We start from the raw sequence: 16,667 nt of genomic DNA, 5'->3' as shown, positions 1-16,667 counted from the left end.
AGCATTTTTCTGCTCCCTGTAACTGGAGAGATCCTGGCAGGTCATCTGAGGCTGGAGCGCCCTAGGCATGTGTATGTGCTCGGAAAGGTGATCACTGAAGCAAGATAAACTAAAGTCTGATGGATGAGGAGGTGATGTACCTAGGGCCAGAAAGGGACAAGTGGGGCTTTAATCATGACAACCCTGGGAACCAGGCAGGGCTGGACCTCCCATTGTGCAGAGGGGAAACTGGGGCAGAGAGAAGCTGACATCCCCAAGAGGCCAAACTGAGACCACAAGGAGTTCTCCTGACTCCAAGAGTTCCCATCCCCTTCTACATCGTAACAAGGACCCTCACACAATAGCTAACTGTGTGGGGCTAGAATGGAATCCAATCCCTTCCAGCCCTGGTTTGGAGGAGGCTGTCCCATTTCCAGGATCTTGCCATATTAGGCCAAGATGGCAGGAGAAAGCAGGGGTCCGTGAGAACCAATGAACTATATGTGGGACTGTTGGTGTCTGGTATGACTTTGAGAGGTACTGCTGCCCAGCTCCCAGGTGGTAGGAGCTAAGCACTAAGAAGGCAGAAAATTTGGGACTACCACCCCCGGTGCCCCCATGGGAGTTTTTACATAGAGCCTTCACATGTATCATCTCTGCAGCCTCCAGCAGCTCCAAGAACAGCTCTCTATTGGGAGCTGAAAGTATCCAGACCCAAGGACTTTGCTCTTGACTCTGGGACTTAAGTTTAACAAGGGTTGAACTTGGGTTCTCTGATTCCCAATACAAAGTGCTAAAGCTCTGGTCAGGAGTGAGTGGGTCTGGAGCCCTGCTGGAGAGTAGGAGTGGGTCAGCAGCAGGGGACTGCCTTAGGGGCTGGAAGGAAAAGGATCCACAGGAGTGTGAGGGCAGATGGGAGCAGACTCCAGGCTGGAGCTGTGCTTCTCTACTGGAGGTGGACAGAAGAGAAGGAGAGGAGAGAGAGAGAGAGAGAGAGAGAGAGAGAGCATGCCAGTGTTTGTAGAATACCTGTGTCTCTAACTCCCCCAGGACCCACCAGCCCAAGGTTGGCCTCTGGAGCCAGGAATGCCCAGCAGCAATGCCAGAGTGTACAGATACCTTCTGGGCCTCAGTTTCCCCTTATGTAGAGTGAGGGCAAGGAGCTGACCACATTGGTGTCCAGTCTCTGAAGGTTGCCGAGGGATGCTGGCATCCGAAGATGCCACCGGGAGATTGTTCCTGGGCAGCCCGCGAGTCAGAGCTGCCCCCTCCCCTTCCCGCTCCTTCCCCTCCCCCTCCCCGGCAAGGCTGCAGGGCCCCCGCCCCCGCCCCCGCCCCGCCTCCGGTGTGCGATGGGGGGCGGGCGGCTGGCCGAGCGGAGAGGATCGGAGCCGCCACCTGATCCCATCCAGGCGCGGAGAGGCGAGCGAACCCGCACTCGGCGCTCAGAGCCCCCGGCGCCCTCCGATCCGCATTGGATTTCGGGACAAGGGTTGGGAGATAGCGGCGACCACCCCCCCACTCAGGTCGGAGGCAGAGCCCTTGGCGTGAGTACTGCAGTGCCCGGCGTGGGGGTGGGGGACGGAGATGGACCGGACGGAGATCTTGGGTGGGCAGGAGAGTGTCGCGGGGGCCTAGTGCCTGGAGAACATGGGGGGGGGGGTGCGCTCTGCCCCCTGGGGAGCGAGAGAGGCCCGGAGTGAGAGGGGGAATCTGGCCTATCCCCTATGGTGACCAGATCCTGGTGACTGAATCCCTGGGGTAGGTGGGGACGAAATTGAGGGAATGGGAGCTGGAGGGGTGGTAGTGATGGAGAGAGGAGGATGAAGGGAATTCGGAGGCAGGGATGATGGGGGGGGGATGGCAGGGAGAAGGAGGTGGGGGGACCTGGCAGCAGGCTAGGAGGAAAAAGGAAGGAAAAGAGGGAGGTGGAAAAATAGATGATCTCCAGGGCTACTAATTTGCAACCCCTTCAGCCCTTAGCCTCTTCCTCCTTAGTGCCCTGGGCAGCTTCCCTCCCTACTCACTGGGCTGTGCCATCCTCAAGTAAGGATGGAGTCTCCAGGTCATTCAATGGTCAGGTCCGGTGGTCCAGGCCAGGACACCCTCCTCTTCTAAAAGCACCCATATTGACCCAAGAGCCAGGATGGAGAGAGAAGGCTCATTTGGGAGTGGGTGGGTGTCCAGGCCAGTTTTCGAAGCTCTGGCTAGCTAGATAATTTTTTCCTTGGTTCCCCAGAGAAATGAAAGCAATTAGCAAAACCAGGCAGCAGCCTGAGGTAAATTGTTCTGACTAAAATTAGCACTGATATTCTGATGAGGCTGGGCATCCTGACCTGTCTGGGACAGCTGAGGGAAACTCTCTCCATGGAGCAGACACAGGGGAGACAAGGGGAGTGGTTTGAAGCATGTGACCAGCAGGAGCCGGGGCCCCTGGAGCCCACCACCCACCCTATACCAGCCTTAAGATCATAGAGGTTAAGCCTAGCCTTGGCCAACCCCCATCCCCAGGTGCCAGTACTCTGACTCCATTTCCAAGGAGGCATAGTGGAGAGAACTTGCCAAGAAAGGGAGGCCTCCAGGGTCCAGGTAGCACCCTCTCTCCGGACCTGGAATGTTTAGCCTGGCCAGGTGCCCACCCAGAGGAGACAAGGTTCTTGCTTTCAAATACCTGAAGGTCTGTCATGGAGAAAAATGATCTGTGTGGTGCAGGAGGGCAGCACTAGCAATCATGTAGAGTGGAAGGTGGAAGAGAACAAGCTGAGGAGGTGGTAGGCTGAACCTAGCTGTCCCAGGAATAACTTTGACTAGCTGAGACTGCTCAGAAACAGACCAGGCTGTATCTGAAACTGGTGAACATCCTGTCACTGATGTTGACCAAACAGAAACTAGTGCCCACCTTGAAGGGCTGGTGTCCAGGTATGATTCCCTCTTCCAAGGGGACCTCAGACTGGAGTCTGGCTGGCCGGGTCCCCAGGGCTAAGACATGGAGGGGAGGGAGATGGAGAGGACCACCAAGTACTCTATTGTCCTTCTCTGTGTGGCCTGGTTGAAGCATTTTCCAGGGAAAGTCCCAGTGTAGCTCCCTCCAGGCATGACCTCCTTGGGTGACCCAGAGTCCACTGAAAATAGGGTACTTTTAGCAAGTATAGCAGAGATGAGAATACGTTGGCCCCCTTCCCCCATTTAGCCTCTTTGGGAAACTCCCTTTAAAAAAAATAAAACTTTTTTTTTTTTTTAAAGACTATTTATTTGACAGAGAGTGAGCAAGCACAAGCACGGGGAGCCGGAGAAGGGGAAGTAGGTTCCCCACTGAGCAGGGAGCCCAATGCCAGGCGCCGTCCCAGGACCCCAGGATCATGACCTGAGCCGAAGGCAGACACCAACTGAGCCACCCAGGTGCCCCCAGGAAACTCCCATCTTGTCACCAAATCCTCTAGGCAGGGTAAGTGGCAGAGGCCACAGACTCTGACTTCCTCTTGTAGGCTTCCTCACTGAGGCAGAGCCAGCCCTTCTCTGCCCCTAGCAATCCCTGAAAAGACCACAGGGCCTTAGACTTTCTCTGTTGTGCCCTTGGATGGCCCTGTGTGGCTGAACCCTTCACCTCCCTCAGCCCCAGGCAGATTAAGTCTGTCTGCAGGTTGGTGGAGGAAACCAGGTGATAGGGCCTGGAGAGAAAGGAAAGGCATAACCGGGACATCTTTCCACCCAAACAGGTTTAAATGTAATCCAGGATTAATGAGGAGCAGGGGAGGTAGTGGTTAAGAAAAGGGACTGAAAACTAAGCTCCAGGCCCCTGGGGAAAGTGATGGTCAAAAGTTTTTACATTACCTCATCCCTCCTGGGACCCAGGTGTCCTAGTTCCATATACGTGCAAATGCCCATAGGGTTCCAGGCTCCCTCTCCCCATTCAAGAGGTGTGTGTGTGTGAGAGGCTGAAGCTGAACCTAGACCTGAGACTGAGGGCCCTGAGACAGAGACGCTACCCTAATGGGGAGGAAGGCATTGCTGCTGAAGCTGACTTTCCGCTAGCATTGCCAAAGGCTGCCCTTGAGCCAAGGTATTCATGCAGGGACAGGTGACTGGCTGGAAACCAGACCCTTCTTCTGCCTCTCACTCCTGCCACTCACCTGAGATGGAGACCCACCTTCTCCTGGAAAATCTCAGCAGGACAATAAGGAGAAGCCCCTCCGTATTCCCCACACTGCCACCCCTCTCCTAGGCTGCCATGTCACGGCCTTGGCCGGGCACCTCTCACTGCAGAGGCAGCTGATGAGGCAGCCAGGGTTTCAGGTGTCTGGGGATGGAATCCAGATAGGGTTCTGGGATTTCAAGTCCTTCCTTTCTTTCCCACATGGATTTATTGGTCTTGGGCCTTCGGGGCAGGAGCTCAGCTAGGAAGGCCGAAGCCCATGCTTCGGGCTCAGAAGCATGCAGAACTGCCAGAATCCACAGCAGGGACGGGGAAATCAGTTTTCTGTGGAAGCAGCACATATAACGTCTAGGGGGACTAGTTTGAAACCAGAAAGAACAGGTCTGAATCCTGATCCTGCCAACAGCTGTGTGCCTATGGGACACATAGCACCAACACTTACAGCCTCAGTTTCCTGGTCTGTAACATGGGGAATAACATCTGTGTTACAAGTGTGGTGGGGATTACATGGAATTAAGTATGTAAGAGTACAGTACATGTAGTAAACCTGCAGTATTGATCCATTGCCCACGTCAAGAGACCCAAGAAGCTATAGGTCTGCTCAGTAGTTTCATATGAGCTCAGTCTCTGGGGAGTCAAGACCAACTCTTGGCTGAAGCAGTCAGGCAAGGAGTCCTGAAGGAGAGAAACCTTGAATTGAGACTTTTGTGCTTTAAGCCAAGCCCTGGTGCTAAGGTAAGTCTACTGGGGAGACAGATACAAATGACCACAAGACAAAGATGAATTCGGGCCAGGCAGAGAAGCCGAGACAGGGCTCAAGGGAGGAGTGGCTACAGCTTGAAGAGCTGGCCACACCCCAGAGCCTGTAATTCCACCCAAGACTAAGTTATCTGGAGCAGTGTGGAGATAGAGTCTTGGTAATGGGAGGTAGGAATCTGATCTTCTCTGGCTTCTCTGCTCATTCCACCCTTTGGAGCTCTCCTTTGCAGCAGTCCTGCTGGGGCCCACAGCCCATTTCCTCTACCTGCTGAAAACCTGTTTGCCTCCTTCTTCTACTAGGCCTCTCAGGAATACTGGCCCTGCTACCAGAGCCCCAGGAGCCCCCATGAGTGCCAGCGAAGGGAGTCCTGGATAGCAAGGCCCCGGCTGGTCCAGGGCTGGGTACCCCATCATGCCACCCATCCTTCAGCACCTGCAGCAGGCCACCAAGATGATGAGCCGCAGGAAAATCCTGCTGTTGGTGCTAGGATGTGGCACCTTAAGCCTCCTCATCCACCAGGGGGCGCAGCTCAGCTGGTAAGGGGGCTGGGCCTCGGTGTGGGGGCGGGCCCCAGGCGAGTTACATTCTTGCCTGGTTGGCAGAACTGGAGCTCTCCTTCCCATCCCTTTTATCTGCCAGAAAAGTGTGTCTTCCGCTGGGCTTTGCCCCTTCCGTCTGTTCTAAAAGTGCTTTCTATACATTCTCCTTAGAGCCACACAACCTCCCAGAGCAGGGACTGGTCTTCATTGAAAGGTTGCTTGAAGTCATAGAGTTAGTCAGTGACTAACCTGGGATTCTAATCCAGTCCAAGTCCTTCCCACAACATCATGTTCTGAGTGTCTCCCCAAAGGACTGCAAACAACTTCTCATTACTTCTGCTGTGCTGGGCAAATCCCCTCACTTCTCCGAGCCTGTTTCCTCATCTATAAAATGGGAATGATGGTACGTGTGACCCAATTAGTCATCCTGATACAGAATCCAATGTGACAACCAATAGGAGCCCTTACCCTACTCCTGGCTCATTATGGGAACCCAACAAGTCCCTGCCCCTCTCAGGGCCACAACCTTCCCATTTTCTACATGATCTGCCTGTGAGAATGGTGTGAATGGGCTCAGTTCTCCTTGCTGGATGATCTGCTGGTCTTTAGGAGGAGTATCTGTATAGATATTACCCTGAGCCCAAACCAGCCATAGATAGGAAGTCTTGGTGGCATTCTCAAAGGTGCTTAAAGTAATCCTCATTACATGATGCTTAGGATAGAAAAGAAACAAGAGTAACTCAAAGTCTGAAGGGAACTTACAGGTCACCTGTAATCCCAAACACCTTTGTTTCAGGAACAAGGAAAAAGAAATGAAAGCTTCATGAAGGCTAGGATTATTCTTTGTTTTTTATACGAGTAAAATTCTTGAGCCTAGAACAGTGCCTAGCACATAGTACATGCTCAAAAAAACAAAAACAAAACTTGTTTAATAAATGAATGAGGCTCCAGAGAACTTAACAGAATCACATAACAGATTGCCTCAAAGCTCATGCTACTCATCTATAAGATGAGGAGCCGGTGAAAAAGTAAAAATAAGAAAACAAAGAATAAGAGAATATGGTGATTTTAGCTGAGTTCCCAGATAATGTAAATGGTTCTTCCTCTGGTCTTCAGTTTCTATATGTGTAGAGTAGGCTTTCTCAAGGATCTCCAAGGGCCCCTGTCCTTATATTAGTTATGTATTTCTGTATAGCCGAACTACTTCAAAACTTAGTACCTGAACACATCAAACATTTATTATCGTGCTTCTGTGGGTCAGGAATCCATGTGTGATTTAGCAGGGTACTTCTTGCTCAAGGTCACATGGAGTTGCACTCAAGCTGGCTGCTGAGGACGCAGTCTCAAATGAAATTCTGATCAGAAGTGCTCCCCTTCCAGGCTCACTCGTGTGGTTGCTGGCAGCATTCAGTCCTTCAAGCAGGCGATAGACTAAGAGCCCAGTTCCTCGGGGACTGTTGCCACATGGTACCTCCCCATATGGCTGCTCATAGTACCGCAGCTTGCTTCTCCCTGCATGACTTATCTGAGAGAGAGAGAGAGAGAGACCAAGATAGAAGCCATAGTCATCTTATAATGTAATCTCCAGAGTGACATCCCATCGTTTCTCCCTATTCTATTCCCTGGTTGCATCAGTAAGTCCTGCTCATACTCATGGGGAGGGAAATACACAAAAGCGCGAATACCCAAGGCCAACGGGGAGCACGGAAGGTCATCTTAGAGGCCACCCGCCATACCCCTCTACGGGTCTGTGGCCCATCTCAACATCCTTGGGGAGGGGCAAGGGTTGAGATGCACCCCTCTCACACCCTTACCCCTGCACACCCCGCCCCCCCCACACCCGACTTGGCAGGTACCCCAAGCTGTTTCCTCTGAGCTGTCCACCTCTGCGGGGCTCACCGCCCCGCCCCAAGCACATGACTGTGGCCTTCCTGAAGACGCATAAGACTGCCGGCACCACCGTGCAGAACATACTGTTCCGCTTCGCTGAGCGGCACAACCTGACGGTGGCTCTGCCGCACCCGAGCTGCGAGCACCAGTTCTGCTACCCACGCAACTTCTCGGCGCACTTCGTGCACCCCGCCACGCGGCCGCCGCACGTGCTAGCCAGCCACCTGCGCTTCGACCGCGCGGAGCTCGAGCGCCTCATGCCACCCGGCACCATCTACGTCACCATCCTGCGCGAGCCGGCCGCCATGTTCGAGTCGCTCTTCAGCTACTACAACCAGTACTGTCCAGCCTTCCGGCGCGTGCCCAACGCGTCGCTCGAGGCCTTCCTGCGCGCGCCCGAGGCCTACTACCGCGCGGGCGAGCACTTCGCCATGTTCGCGCACAACACGCTGGCCTACGACCTGGGCGGCGACAACGAGCGCAGCCCGCGCGACGACGCCGCCTACCTGGCGGGCCTCATCCGCCAGGTGGAGGAGGTCTTCTCGCTCGTCATGATCGCCGAGTACTTCGACGAGTCGCTGGTGCTGCTGCGGCGCCTGCTGGCCTGGGACCTGGACGACGTGCTCTACGCCAAGCTCAACGCGCGCGCCGCAAGCTCGCGCCTCGCCGCCATTCCCGCGGCGCTTGCACGGGCTGCGCGCGCCTGGAACGCGCTCGACGCGGGCCTGTATGACCACTTCAACGCCACGTTTTGGCGCCGCGTGGCGAGCGCTGGCCGGGCGTGCGTGGAGCGCGAGGCGCGTGAGCTGCGCGAGGCCCGCGAGCGCCTACTGCGGCGCTGCTTCGGCGACGAGCCTGTGCTGCGGCCCGCCGCTCAGATCCGCACCAAGCAGCTGCAGCCATGGCAGCCCAGCCGCAAGGTGGACATCATGGGCTATGACCTGCCCAACGGCGGCGCGGGCCCAGCCACCGAGGCCTGCCTCAAGCTGGCCATGCCCGAGGTGCAGTACTCGAGCTACCTGCTGCGCAAGCAAAAGCGCAGGGGCGGCGTTCGCGCCCGGCCCGAACCAGTCTTGGACAATCCTCCGCCCCGGCCCATCCGGGCACTGCCCCGCAGCCCCCAGGGCCACTGAGCTCTGAAGAGTCTGGGTCCTACCCTGCCCGCCGGGAGTCCTGCCTAGGACTGCCCCCAGCTCCCCCCTCGTCAGGCCCCCTTCTGCTCAGTCCTTGGGGCCCCGTCTCCCAATCTGAGCCTGCCTCCCTAGGGTGAGTTGAACCCCACTTCCGTGGAGGGTGCTGATAGGCCCGATTGAGCTCCGGGCTACCCATTTGTCCTTCCTTACTGGCTGGTGACTTTGGCAAGAGGTCTGAGGCCTGTCCGGAACTGACCACCCTGCCTTTTTCTGTGGGTTGAGCCCCACACTTGTCTTTTCCACGCGGGTAGGCCCAGGCCTCACGCAGAGGGGGTGCTGAGCCCTGGGAAAGGCTGCTTTGCCCGACAGCTTCCCCAAGCTCTTGCTCTTCCTCCCGGGGGTCAGAGACACCCCCCCCACACTGTCTTCCAGGTTCCACCCTCCCCACAGACCTAAGCTGCTCCCAGACTCCCAGAACCAAGAGTTCTTGGGTTGGGCTTTTTGTTTGTTTGTTTTTTCTTTAATAAAATACCTCTAAAAGACACAGGTGGTATGTCAGTCACTGAAGGTTAGATTTCCCATGTTAGAGGATGAGGCAGATGCCCAAAAATAGCAGCTGTCACTGTCACCATGAGGAAAGGGGCCCCAGGCTCAATCAAGCTCCTCCACTACTTTTCCCAGAGGCTCACAACTCTCACAAACACCCCTTGACTGACTGGGCTCACGGAAGCAAACTGGCCGCCTCAGCTCCACTATTTTCCTTTGAGAAAAATCTAAATAATTGCTTTTCATTCAATTCAGCTCCACTTATTGAGCACCATGTCTAATGGGGAACATAAGTGAGCAAGGCAGATAGGGCTCATGGGGCTCATGGGGTGCTCTGGGAGACATTGGAACTGGAGCAGAAACTGAAGGAAGGATGGGGCAGAGGTCCTGAGTAGAGGGAAACAACCACCTCAGGCTGAGCAGAGGCTGAATGGAGGATCATATCCAGTAAGGAGGTGCTCACCTCAACCTCCTCCTTTTGAGTCACCAACTTCACTACCAGCCCTTCCACGAGGAGAAAACACCCCGACTCAGATGAGGACCATTCCCTTCCCCCCCAGTGTTTTTTAGCACAGCAAGACATCCAGCACTTGCACATGAAACTCTCTTAAGAGACTAGCAGAGGATCGGGACTTTTTGTTACTTTCTTCAGAGCTATGTTGACAGATCTGGACAAGTAGTAAAAATAATAGCTAATGTGGTCTACTGTGTGCCAGCCATTGTTTAAGGGCTTTACATACATTAATTTACCAGATGGACACCATCTATGGGTGATAGAACTGAAACTTGGAGAGATTAACACTCAGGGTCACACAGCTAGGATCTGAATCCAGACAGTGTAGCTTCAGAGTCTGTGCTCCCTAAGTGCTATCACACTGTCATTTGAATAAAATAGTTCCCATACCCTAGGCTAGGCTGACTCCCAGGACCTTCCCTCAAAAGAATGTAAAGTGAAGAAACCAAGACATTGCTATCAGCTCTTTATTTTATTCTTCACAGAGACAATCGTTGACCTGTTTGACCTGTTTGGACGATGGAGATTGGAATGGTTAGTTGACAGTTTGGATGGCAGTTTCTGGGCTTTAAAAAGAGGCTATTTTTATAGCACCCCACTATTTACCAGTAGAGCTCTGGAAAAGGCAAAAGGCAATAATTAGAGATGCACAAAGTCGTAATTACGTTTCTGGCATTAAGTAGCAGTAAAGAATTGTACTAGACTCAAAGTCTTCTATCCAAAGAAAACCATGCTCCAGACCTTTTTTTTTTTTTTTAAGATTTTATTTATTTATTCATGAGAATGCACAGGGAGGAGAGAGAGAGGCAGAGACAGGCGGAGGGAAAAGCAGGCTCCATGCAGGGAGCCTGACATGGGACTCGATCCAGGGTCTCCAGGATCACACCCTGGGCTGCAGGCGGCACTAAACTGCTGAGCCACCAGGGCTGCCCCATGCTCTGGACCCTTGACCAAGAAGGGGTCTGTCTGCCACTGCCTTTCTCTAGCCCTAGCCTCTGGTCATATCTTTGCCAAGAATAACCTTCACCTTGTCCTGGATCCTCCTGGAAAATTCAGACTTGCCTTTAAGATCTGCCTTGATATACCTCTCCTGCCTTCCCAGCCCCTCAGACTGGTGGGCCTTCTTTTATAAACTTTGCCCCATTTCAGGAGAGAGCACAATTCTGGACCTAGAAAAATCTGGATTCAAGAACCAACTGGAATAATATGGAATCAACAGGCCCTGGGAGAGGGTTTCTCTGTCCAAGCAAAGGCAGACCCTAAGTAGGCACCAAATCGAATCACCTTCAGTGATTAAGTGGGGCGAGGGGATGGGAGTGGAAGGCTCTGGGACTCCTTGGTCCAAACATCTTCAGATTCAGCTACAGGGAAACAGGCTCCAGCTTCTGGGTCCCCAATACCTTGCAAAAAGGCTTTTTTCAACACACATGTGGTGCTGTCCACTCTGTGCCCACTCTGCACATTTCCAGAACTGGACAGTGGGTGGAATGTGGTTGCTGCCTCGAGGAGCTTACAGTAAGGTCTGGGACATGTGTGTATGCAGCTACCTTGATGACAGTGACTTAATGGAGGCGATTACTTCCATCCATGCTTTGGAGTTCAAACCATGACTCTGCTGCCTACTTGTTCACGACCTTGGTCTTACCATTTGAGCCTCACTTTCCTCACCTATGAAATGAATCATTCCTAAAACAAGCACACAAACAAAACAACAAAAAGAAACGAACCACTTCTGTCCTGAGCTTCGTGAACAGTATTTGAGATAAGGCACTTAGCACAGTGTCTGACACAGGGAAATGTTCCCCAGGTAGCAGGTCTGGTGCCACCAGGGCTCCTCCAAGACAGACACCCTTCATGTTGTTTGTGCTACAGGTCAGCACATCTGTTCCATGGGTTTACCAGCACGTAGAAGCATTTTGAGGTAAGGGTGCCTTTTTCTACTTTGCTCAAAGGCGCTGTATGGGCAACAGCAGCCTTGATTTTTTGATTAGAGAAGATGTGCCAAGTGTCTCCTGGGCCACCCACATGGAAGTTCAGATTGTCCTATGTGGGACGCTGGAGTGAACGGAGTGGCTACAATGACAGTCAGGGGAGGCTGAGCTGTCCCCACAGCAGAGGGGTCATGATCTCTATCTGCAGCTCTTCCCTGGCTGGCTAAGCAGCACATCAGGTGGGGACCTCTGTTATATATGAAGAGGAGTCACTGAAGCCAGCAGGAGAAAGGTCTATAATTGCAAATGCTACTGGGAGAAGGCGCATGGATAAGAACAGTGACACCAGCTAATGTCTCCTGAGCACTTACGGTGGGCTGAGTGTTCTCTGTGTCTGTGTATTTTTACTCACATGATACTTTCACCACCCCTGTGAAGCAAGTGTTATTCTTTATCTCCCTTTCACAGAAGGGAAAACGGGCACTAAAAGGTGTGGTGGCCCAGGCTTACTGGGCTGGGAGAGGCTGAGCCAGGACAGAACCCAGAGTGCTCAGACCCCCAAGCCCCAGTCCTTGACATTGGAATCTATCATCAAACTCAAGAGCCTTCTTTTTTTTTTTTTTCTCAAGAGCCTTTTTATAGGATACCTGGATGGCTCAGTTGGTTGAGCGTCTGCCTTCAGCTCAGGTCATGATCTCCGGATCTTGGGATTGAGCCCCATACTGGGCTCCCTGCTCAGTGGAGAGCCTGCTTCTCCCTCTGCCCTCCCCCTGCTCATGCTTGTGTGCTCTCTCTCTCTCTCTCTTTCCCTCTCTCTGAAATAAATAAATAAAATCTTTAAAAAAAAAAAAAAAGAGCCTCCTTATAGAAGCCTCCTGCGAACAGCCTTGAGTGGGAGAGAGGGGTAGAGCCCAAGCACTTTGGGTGCCTGGCAATCTGCCAACATGATTGGGCAGCTTCTCAGGCTGTGCCAGAGAAGCAGAGAGGGACTGCAGGGTAAGAACACCGGAGTAGAGGGGCAGCCCCCGGGGGCATCCAGATGAAGGGAAGGAAGAGAGGAGGGGAGCCAATGAGGGGAGGTGAGACTGGCAGCCCCTTTCTTAATCTCAGAGACCTGAGATTAGCTCCTCTGACCAGAAGAACTGCAGGAATCTGAGGGCCATGGCTGGCCATAGGCTCTCCTCTCTAAAAGGTCCCCCTGCACCCTCCAGTGAGCAAAGGAGAGGACAGGACCAACCTCCTCATCCCCACTCTCCACTCCCATACAAATCTCATAGGATTTTCACAACACTTAGGCAACAGGGGAACAGGAATCATAGCCTAATACCCCATTACAAATGGGAAGACTGAGTCCCAGAGAGGGCATGTGGCTTCCAGAGTGGCCTACAGCCAGGGCAGAGACAGGAGTGGGGACCCTCCCATCAGCTGGAGCCACAAGAGGCAGGATCCTGGTTCCTCTCTCCCAACTTTGTTTCCAGCCTAGAGCTCCCCTCCTGGGCGTTCCCCAGACTCATCAAACCCATTATGTTCAAAACCAGACCTCTCACTTTTTGTTCAAAACAGCTCCTCCAGTACTCTCAGTTTCAAGGACTGGCAGCTCACTGAAGCAGAAGCTGAAGCCCCAATCTTTGATGTCTCCTTAATGTCTCCCTCACCCCTTTCCCAGTACCAGCTATCATCACATTCTATAGATTCTGACTCTTGAATAGCTGGCATCTACCCATTTATCCTTCTCCACAGCACCTGTGTTGGTCCAAGCCATTAGTTTCTCTGTGGGTACTCTGATGACCATACTTAACTGACCTATTTGTCTCAGGCTCCCCAAGGCAGCCTCCTTTCTGTATCCAGAGTGATCCTTCCTAAAGCAGCCAGATGTTATCATTCCCATTTGAAACACTGCCCCTCTTATTGGTCCACAAGGCCCAGTCTAGTCTGATCCCTGACCCCTAAAAAAACTTTTTTAAAAAAGATTTTAGGGCAGCCCCGGTGGCTCAGCGGGTTAGTGCCACCTTCAGTCCAGGGTGTGATCCTGGAGACCCAGGATCGAGTTCCGCGTTAGGCTTCCTGCATGGAGCCTGTTTCTCTCTCTGCCTCTCTCTCTCTCTCTCTCTCTCTCTCTCTCTCTGTGTGTGTGTGTGTGTGTCTCATGAATAAATAAATAAACTCTTAAATAAAATAGTTTATTTATTCATGAGAGACACAGAGAGAGGCAGAGAGGTAGGCAGAGGGAGGGGAAGGCTCCATGCAGGGAGCCCAATGTGGGACTTGATCCCAGGATCCCGGGATCATGACATGAGCCCAGGGCAGACATTCAACCGCTGAGCCACCCAGGCATCCCTAAAAAAACTTTTCAGCTACATCTCCCATTGTTTCTCTAACCCATTGTGTTCCAGCCACACTGGATTTTTTTACACACCATTCCCTGAATGCAATGATATGCCAAGTCTGGCTCTTACTGGCTCTTGAAAGCTGAATTTTGCCAGCTAGTTGTTAAACACATTAAAATTATAATAAAAATAAAAATTAAATTATTAAATTATATAGACTTATCAAATAAATTATATTAAGAGCAAAGTTAATAAGTACTGGCAACTCATTACTTTCTAATTAGTTTACTAGATTTTACTATTGTTTGTGCTCTTAAGGTTATTTATGTCTATTTTATCTGTCTGGTGGAAATCCTATAGAATGTTGTGCTACTTCACATTTCTTCCAAATTTTTCATTGGTAGCATGAAATCAGCCATAGTGGAAATAGTTACAATACAAATCAACAAACACTATAGACCAATTGATTCATTGTTTTGTTGATCATCTAGACCAGGGTTCAACAAACTATAAGCCAAATTTTCCCCACTATCTGATTTTATAAATAAAGTTTTATTGGAACACAGGTACACTCATTCATTTATTATTTTGTGGCTGTTTTGCACAATAGCAGAGTTGTGTAGTGCCTATAGAGACTGTATGGCCCCCAAAGACTAAGATATTTACTCCTTTGTCCTTCATGAAAAAAGTTTGTTCCTCATTGCAAAAATGAAAATATATCAGCCAATATTTACATCATAACTACACATGAAGAGATGGTGTTAGAGGATCCCTGGGTGGCGCAGCGGTTTGGCGCCTGCCTTTGGCCCAGGGCGCGATCCTGGAGACCCGGGATCGAATCCCACATCAGGCTCCCGGTGCATGGAGCCTGCTTCTCCCTCTGCCTATGTCTCTGCCTCTCTCTGTGACTATCATAAATAAATAAAAATTTAAAAAAATTAAAAAAAAAAAAGAGATGGTGTTAAACATTTACCAGCATACAACTGCCTAAAGCTGCTGGGCTCATTCATACCTCCATTCTTTGCATATGATATTCCATTTGCCCACAATGCCTTTTCTCTTTTGATCCACTGGGAGAGTTCCTACCCATTCTTTTTTTTTTTTTTTTAAGATTTTATTTATTTATTCATGAGGGATCCCTGGGTGGCGCAGTGGTTTGGCGCCTGCCTTTGGCCCAGGGCGCGATCCTGGAGACCCCGGATGGAATCCCACGTCAGGCTCCCGGTGCATGGAGCCTGCTTCTCCCTCTGCCTGTGTCTCTGCCCCTCTCTCTCTCTCTCTCTCTCTCTCTCTGTGTGATTATCATAAATAAATAAAAAAAAATTAAAAATAAAAATAAATAAATAAAAGATTTTATTTATTTATTCATGAATGAGAGAGTGGCAGAGACATAGGCATAGGAAGAAGCAGGATCCCCACAGGAGCTTATGCGAGACTCTATCAAAGGACCTCAGGATCACAACCTGAGCCAAAGGCAGACGCTCAACCACTGAGCCACCCAGGTACCTGTTCCTACCCATTCTGTAACACGTCCCTTTTCCCATGATCCTGTATCAGTTAGCAATGTGCTGTGTAACAAACCACCCCAAAATATAAAGGTTTTAGAAGACTTATTCTCATCAGGTTATTAGTCATCTAGGTGGTTCTGCTGATCTGGGTTGGGCTTGACTGATCTCAACTGTGTTCACTCACAGTCCATGGTCAGCTGGCATGATGCCTGGGATCTGGGTAGTCTAGCATGGCCTCAACCAAGATGGTTCAGTTGTGTTCTATATGGTGTCTCTTATCTTTAGTAGATGAGCCTGAGCATGTTCTCGTTGCCTAAGTGTGGGTTCAATAGAGCAAGGGAAAACAGCAAACTCTTGAAGCTTTCAAGAAACACTCCATCAATTCTGCCACATTTGATTGGCCAAAGTAAGTCACAAGACTTACTTTTCCCTGCCCCAGATTCAAGGGGTAGGGAACTACCTGCTACAGAATCCCATTTCAAGAGGCATTATGGATAGAAGGAGGATGTTATTTTTACATTCAATCTATCATACTACCTTCCCCTCTTTCCTCCAGCAAAGGAGCTGCTCCTGATGCTGGGTTCATACCAGCACTGCCAAGAAGTAAAATCAAACCAAACCTGTCATAAGTACTTTATAAGGAATCTACAGAGATGTTGATTTATTTACTTTTGTTCACAAAGGGACAGGAGACATGCACTGAACTCTAAGTTTCTTCTAACAAAGAAAATGGCAATTTGTGTATCTTTTAATGTTATTTTTTATAAGTCACTTTTATTTTATTTTATTTTTTTTAATTTTTATTTATTTATGATAGTCACAGAGAGAGAGAGAGACAGAGGCAGAGACATAGGCAGAGGGAGAAGCAGGCTCCATGCACCGGGAGCCCGATGTGGGATTCGATCCCGGGTCTCCAGGATTGCGCCCTGGGCCAAAGGCATGCGCCAAACCGCTGCGCCACCCAGGGATCCCTTATTTTATTTTTTTTAAGATTTTATTTATTTATGAGAGACACAGAGAGAAAGAGAGAGAGAGAGAGGCAGAGACACAGGCTCCATGCAGGGAGCCCGACATGGGACTCGATCCCTGGTCTCCAGGGTCAGGCCCTGGGCTGAAGGCTGCATTAAACCACTGAGCAACCGGGGCTGCCCTGTAAGTTACTTTTTTTTTTTTTTAAGATTTTATTTATTCATCCATGAGAGACACACAGAGAGAGAGAGGAGGCAGAGACACAGGCAGAGGGAGAAGCAGACTCCACGCGGGAGCCCGATGTGGGACTCGATCCCGGGACTCCAGGATCACGCCCCAGGCCGAAGGCAGGAGCCAAACCACTGAACCACTAGGGATCCCCTGTAAGTTACTTTTAAAAGTGATGCTTTTAAAGTAT

The 16,667-nt window shown here is 51.1% G+C and overlaps 1 protein-coding gene and 1 long non-coding RNA gene across 5 annotated transcripts in view; one reads left to right on the top strand and one right to left on the bottom strand.

Annotated features, from left to right (window-relative positions):
* The first annotated feature begins 1,307 nt into the window (after positions 1-1,307).
* GAL3ST3 (galactose-3-O-sulfotransferase 3) lies at positions 1,308-8,996 on the top strand. Of its 3 annotated transcripts, none has more exons than XM_072789969.1 (3): positions 1,308-1,526; positions 5,192-5,428; positions 7,284-8,996. In XM_072789969.1, the coding sequence occupies exons 2-3, from the start codon at positions 5,304-5,306 to the stop codon at positions 8,452-8,454; spliced, it is 1,296 nt and encodes a 431-aa protein (XP_072646070.1). In that variant the 5' UTR covers positions 1,308-1,526; positions 5,192-5,303; the 3' UTR covers positions 8,455-8,996. The 3 variants fall into 3 exon arrangements, with proteins under 3 accessions (XP_072646070.1, XP_072646071.1, XP_072646072.1); XM_072789970.1 differs by lacking the exon at positions 1,308-1,526 and adding an exon at positions 1,865-3,424; XM_072789971.1 differs by lacking the exon at positions 1,308-1,526 and adding an exon at positions 5,603-5,834 and having other exon boundaries at positions 5,289-5,428.
* The window catches only part of LOC140612467 (uncharacterized), a 34,749-nt gene continuing 21,302 nt past the window's right edge, over positions 3,221-16,667 (bottom strand). The window contains exons 2-3 of one of the 2 annotated variants that reach the window (XR_012013666.1): positions 6,651-6,956; positions 3,221-5,815 (exon numbers count right to left, since the gene is read on the bottom strand). This is a non-coding gene — a long non-coding RNA (uncharacterized lncRNA). Of the gene's footprint in view, positions 6,957-16,667 lie in introns of both variants that reach the window. The other variant, XR_012013665.1, reaches the window with a different exon arrangement.

The sequence above is a fragment of the Canis lupus genome, chromosome 21 (assembly GCF_048164855.1).
Source record: "Canis lupus baileyi chromosome 21, mCanLup2.hap1, whole genome shotgun sequence".
In the NCBI taxonomy this organism is placed as follows: domain Eukaryota; kingdom Metazoa; phylum Chordata; class Mammalia; order Carnivora; family Canidae; genus Canis; species Canis lupus.
The sequence above is the reverse complement of the archived record's forward strand: the minus strand, read 5'-3'. Positions and strand labels throughout refer to the sequence as shown.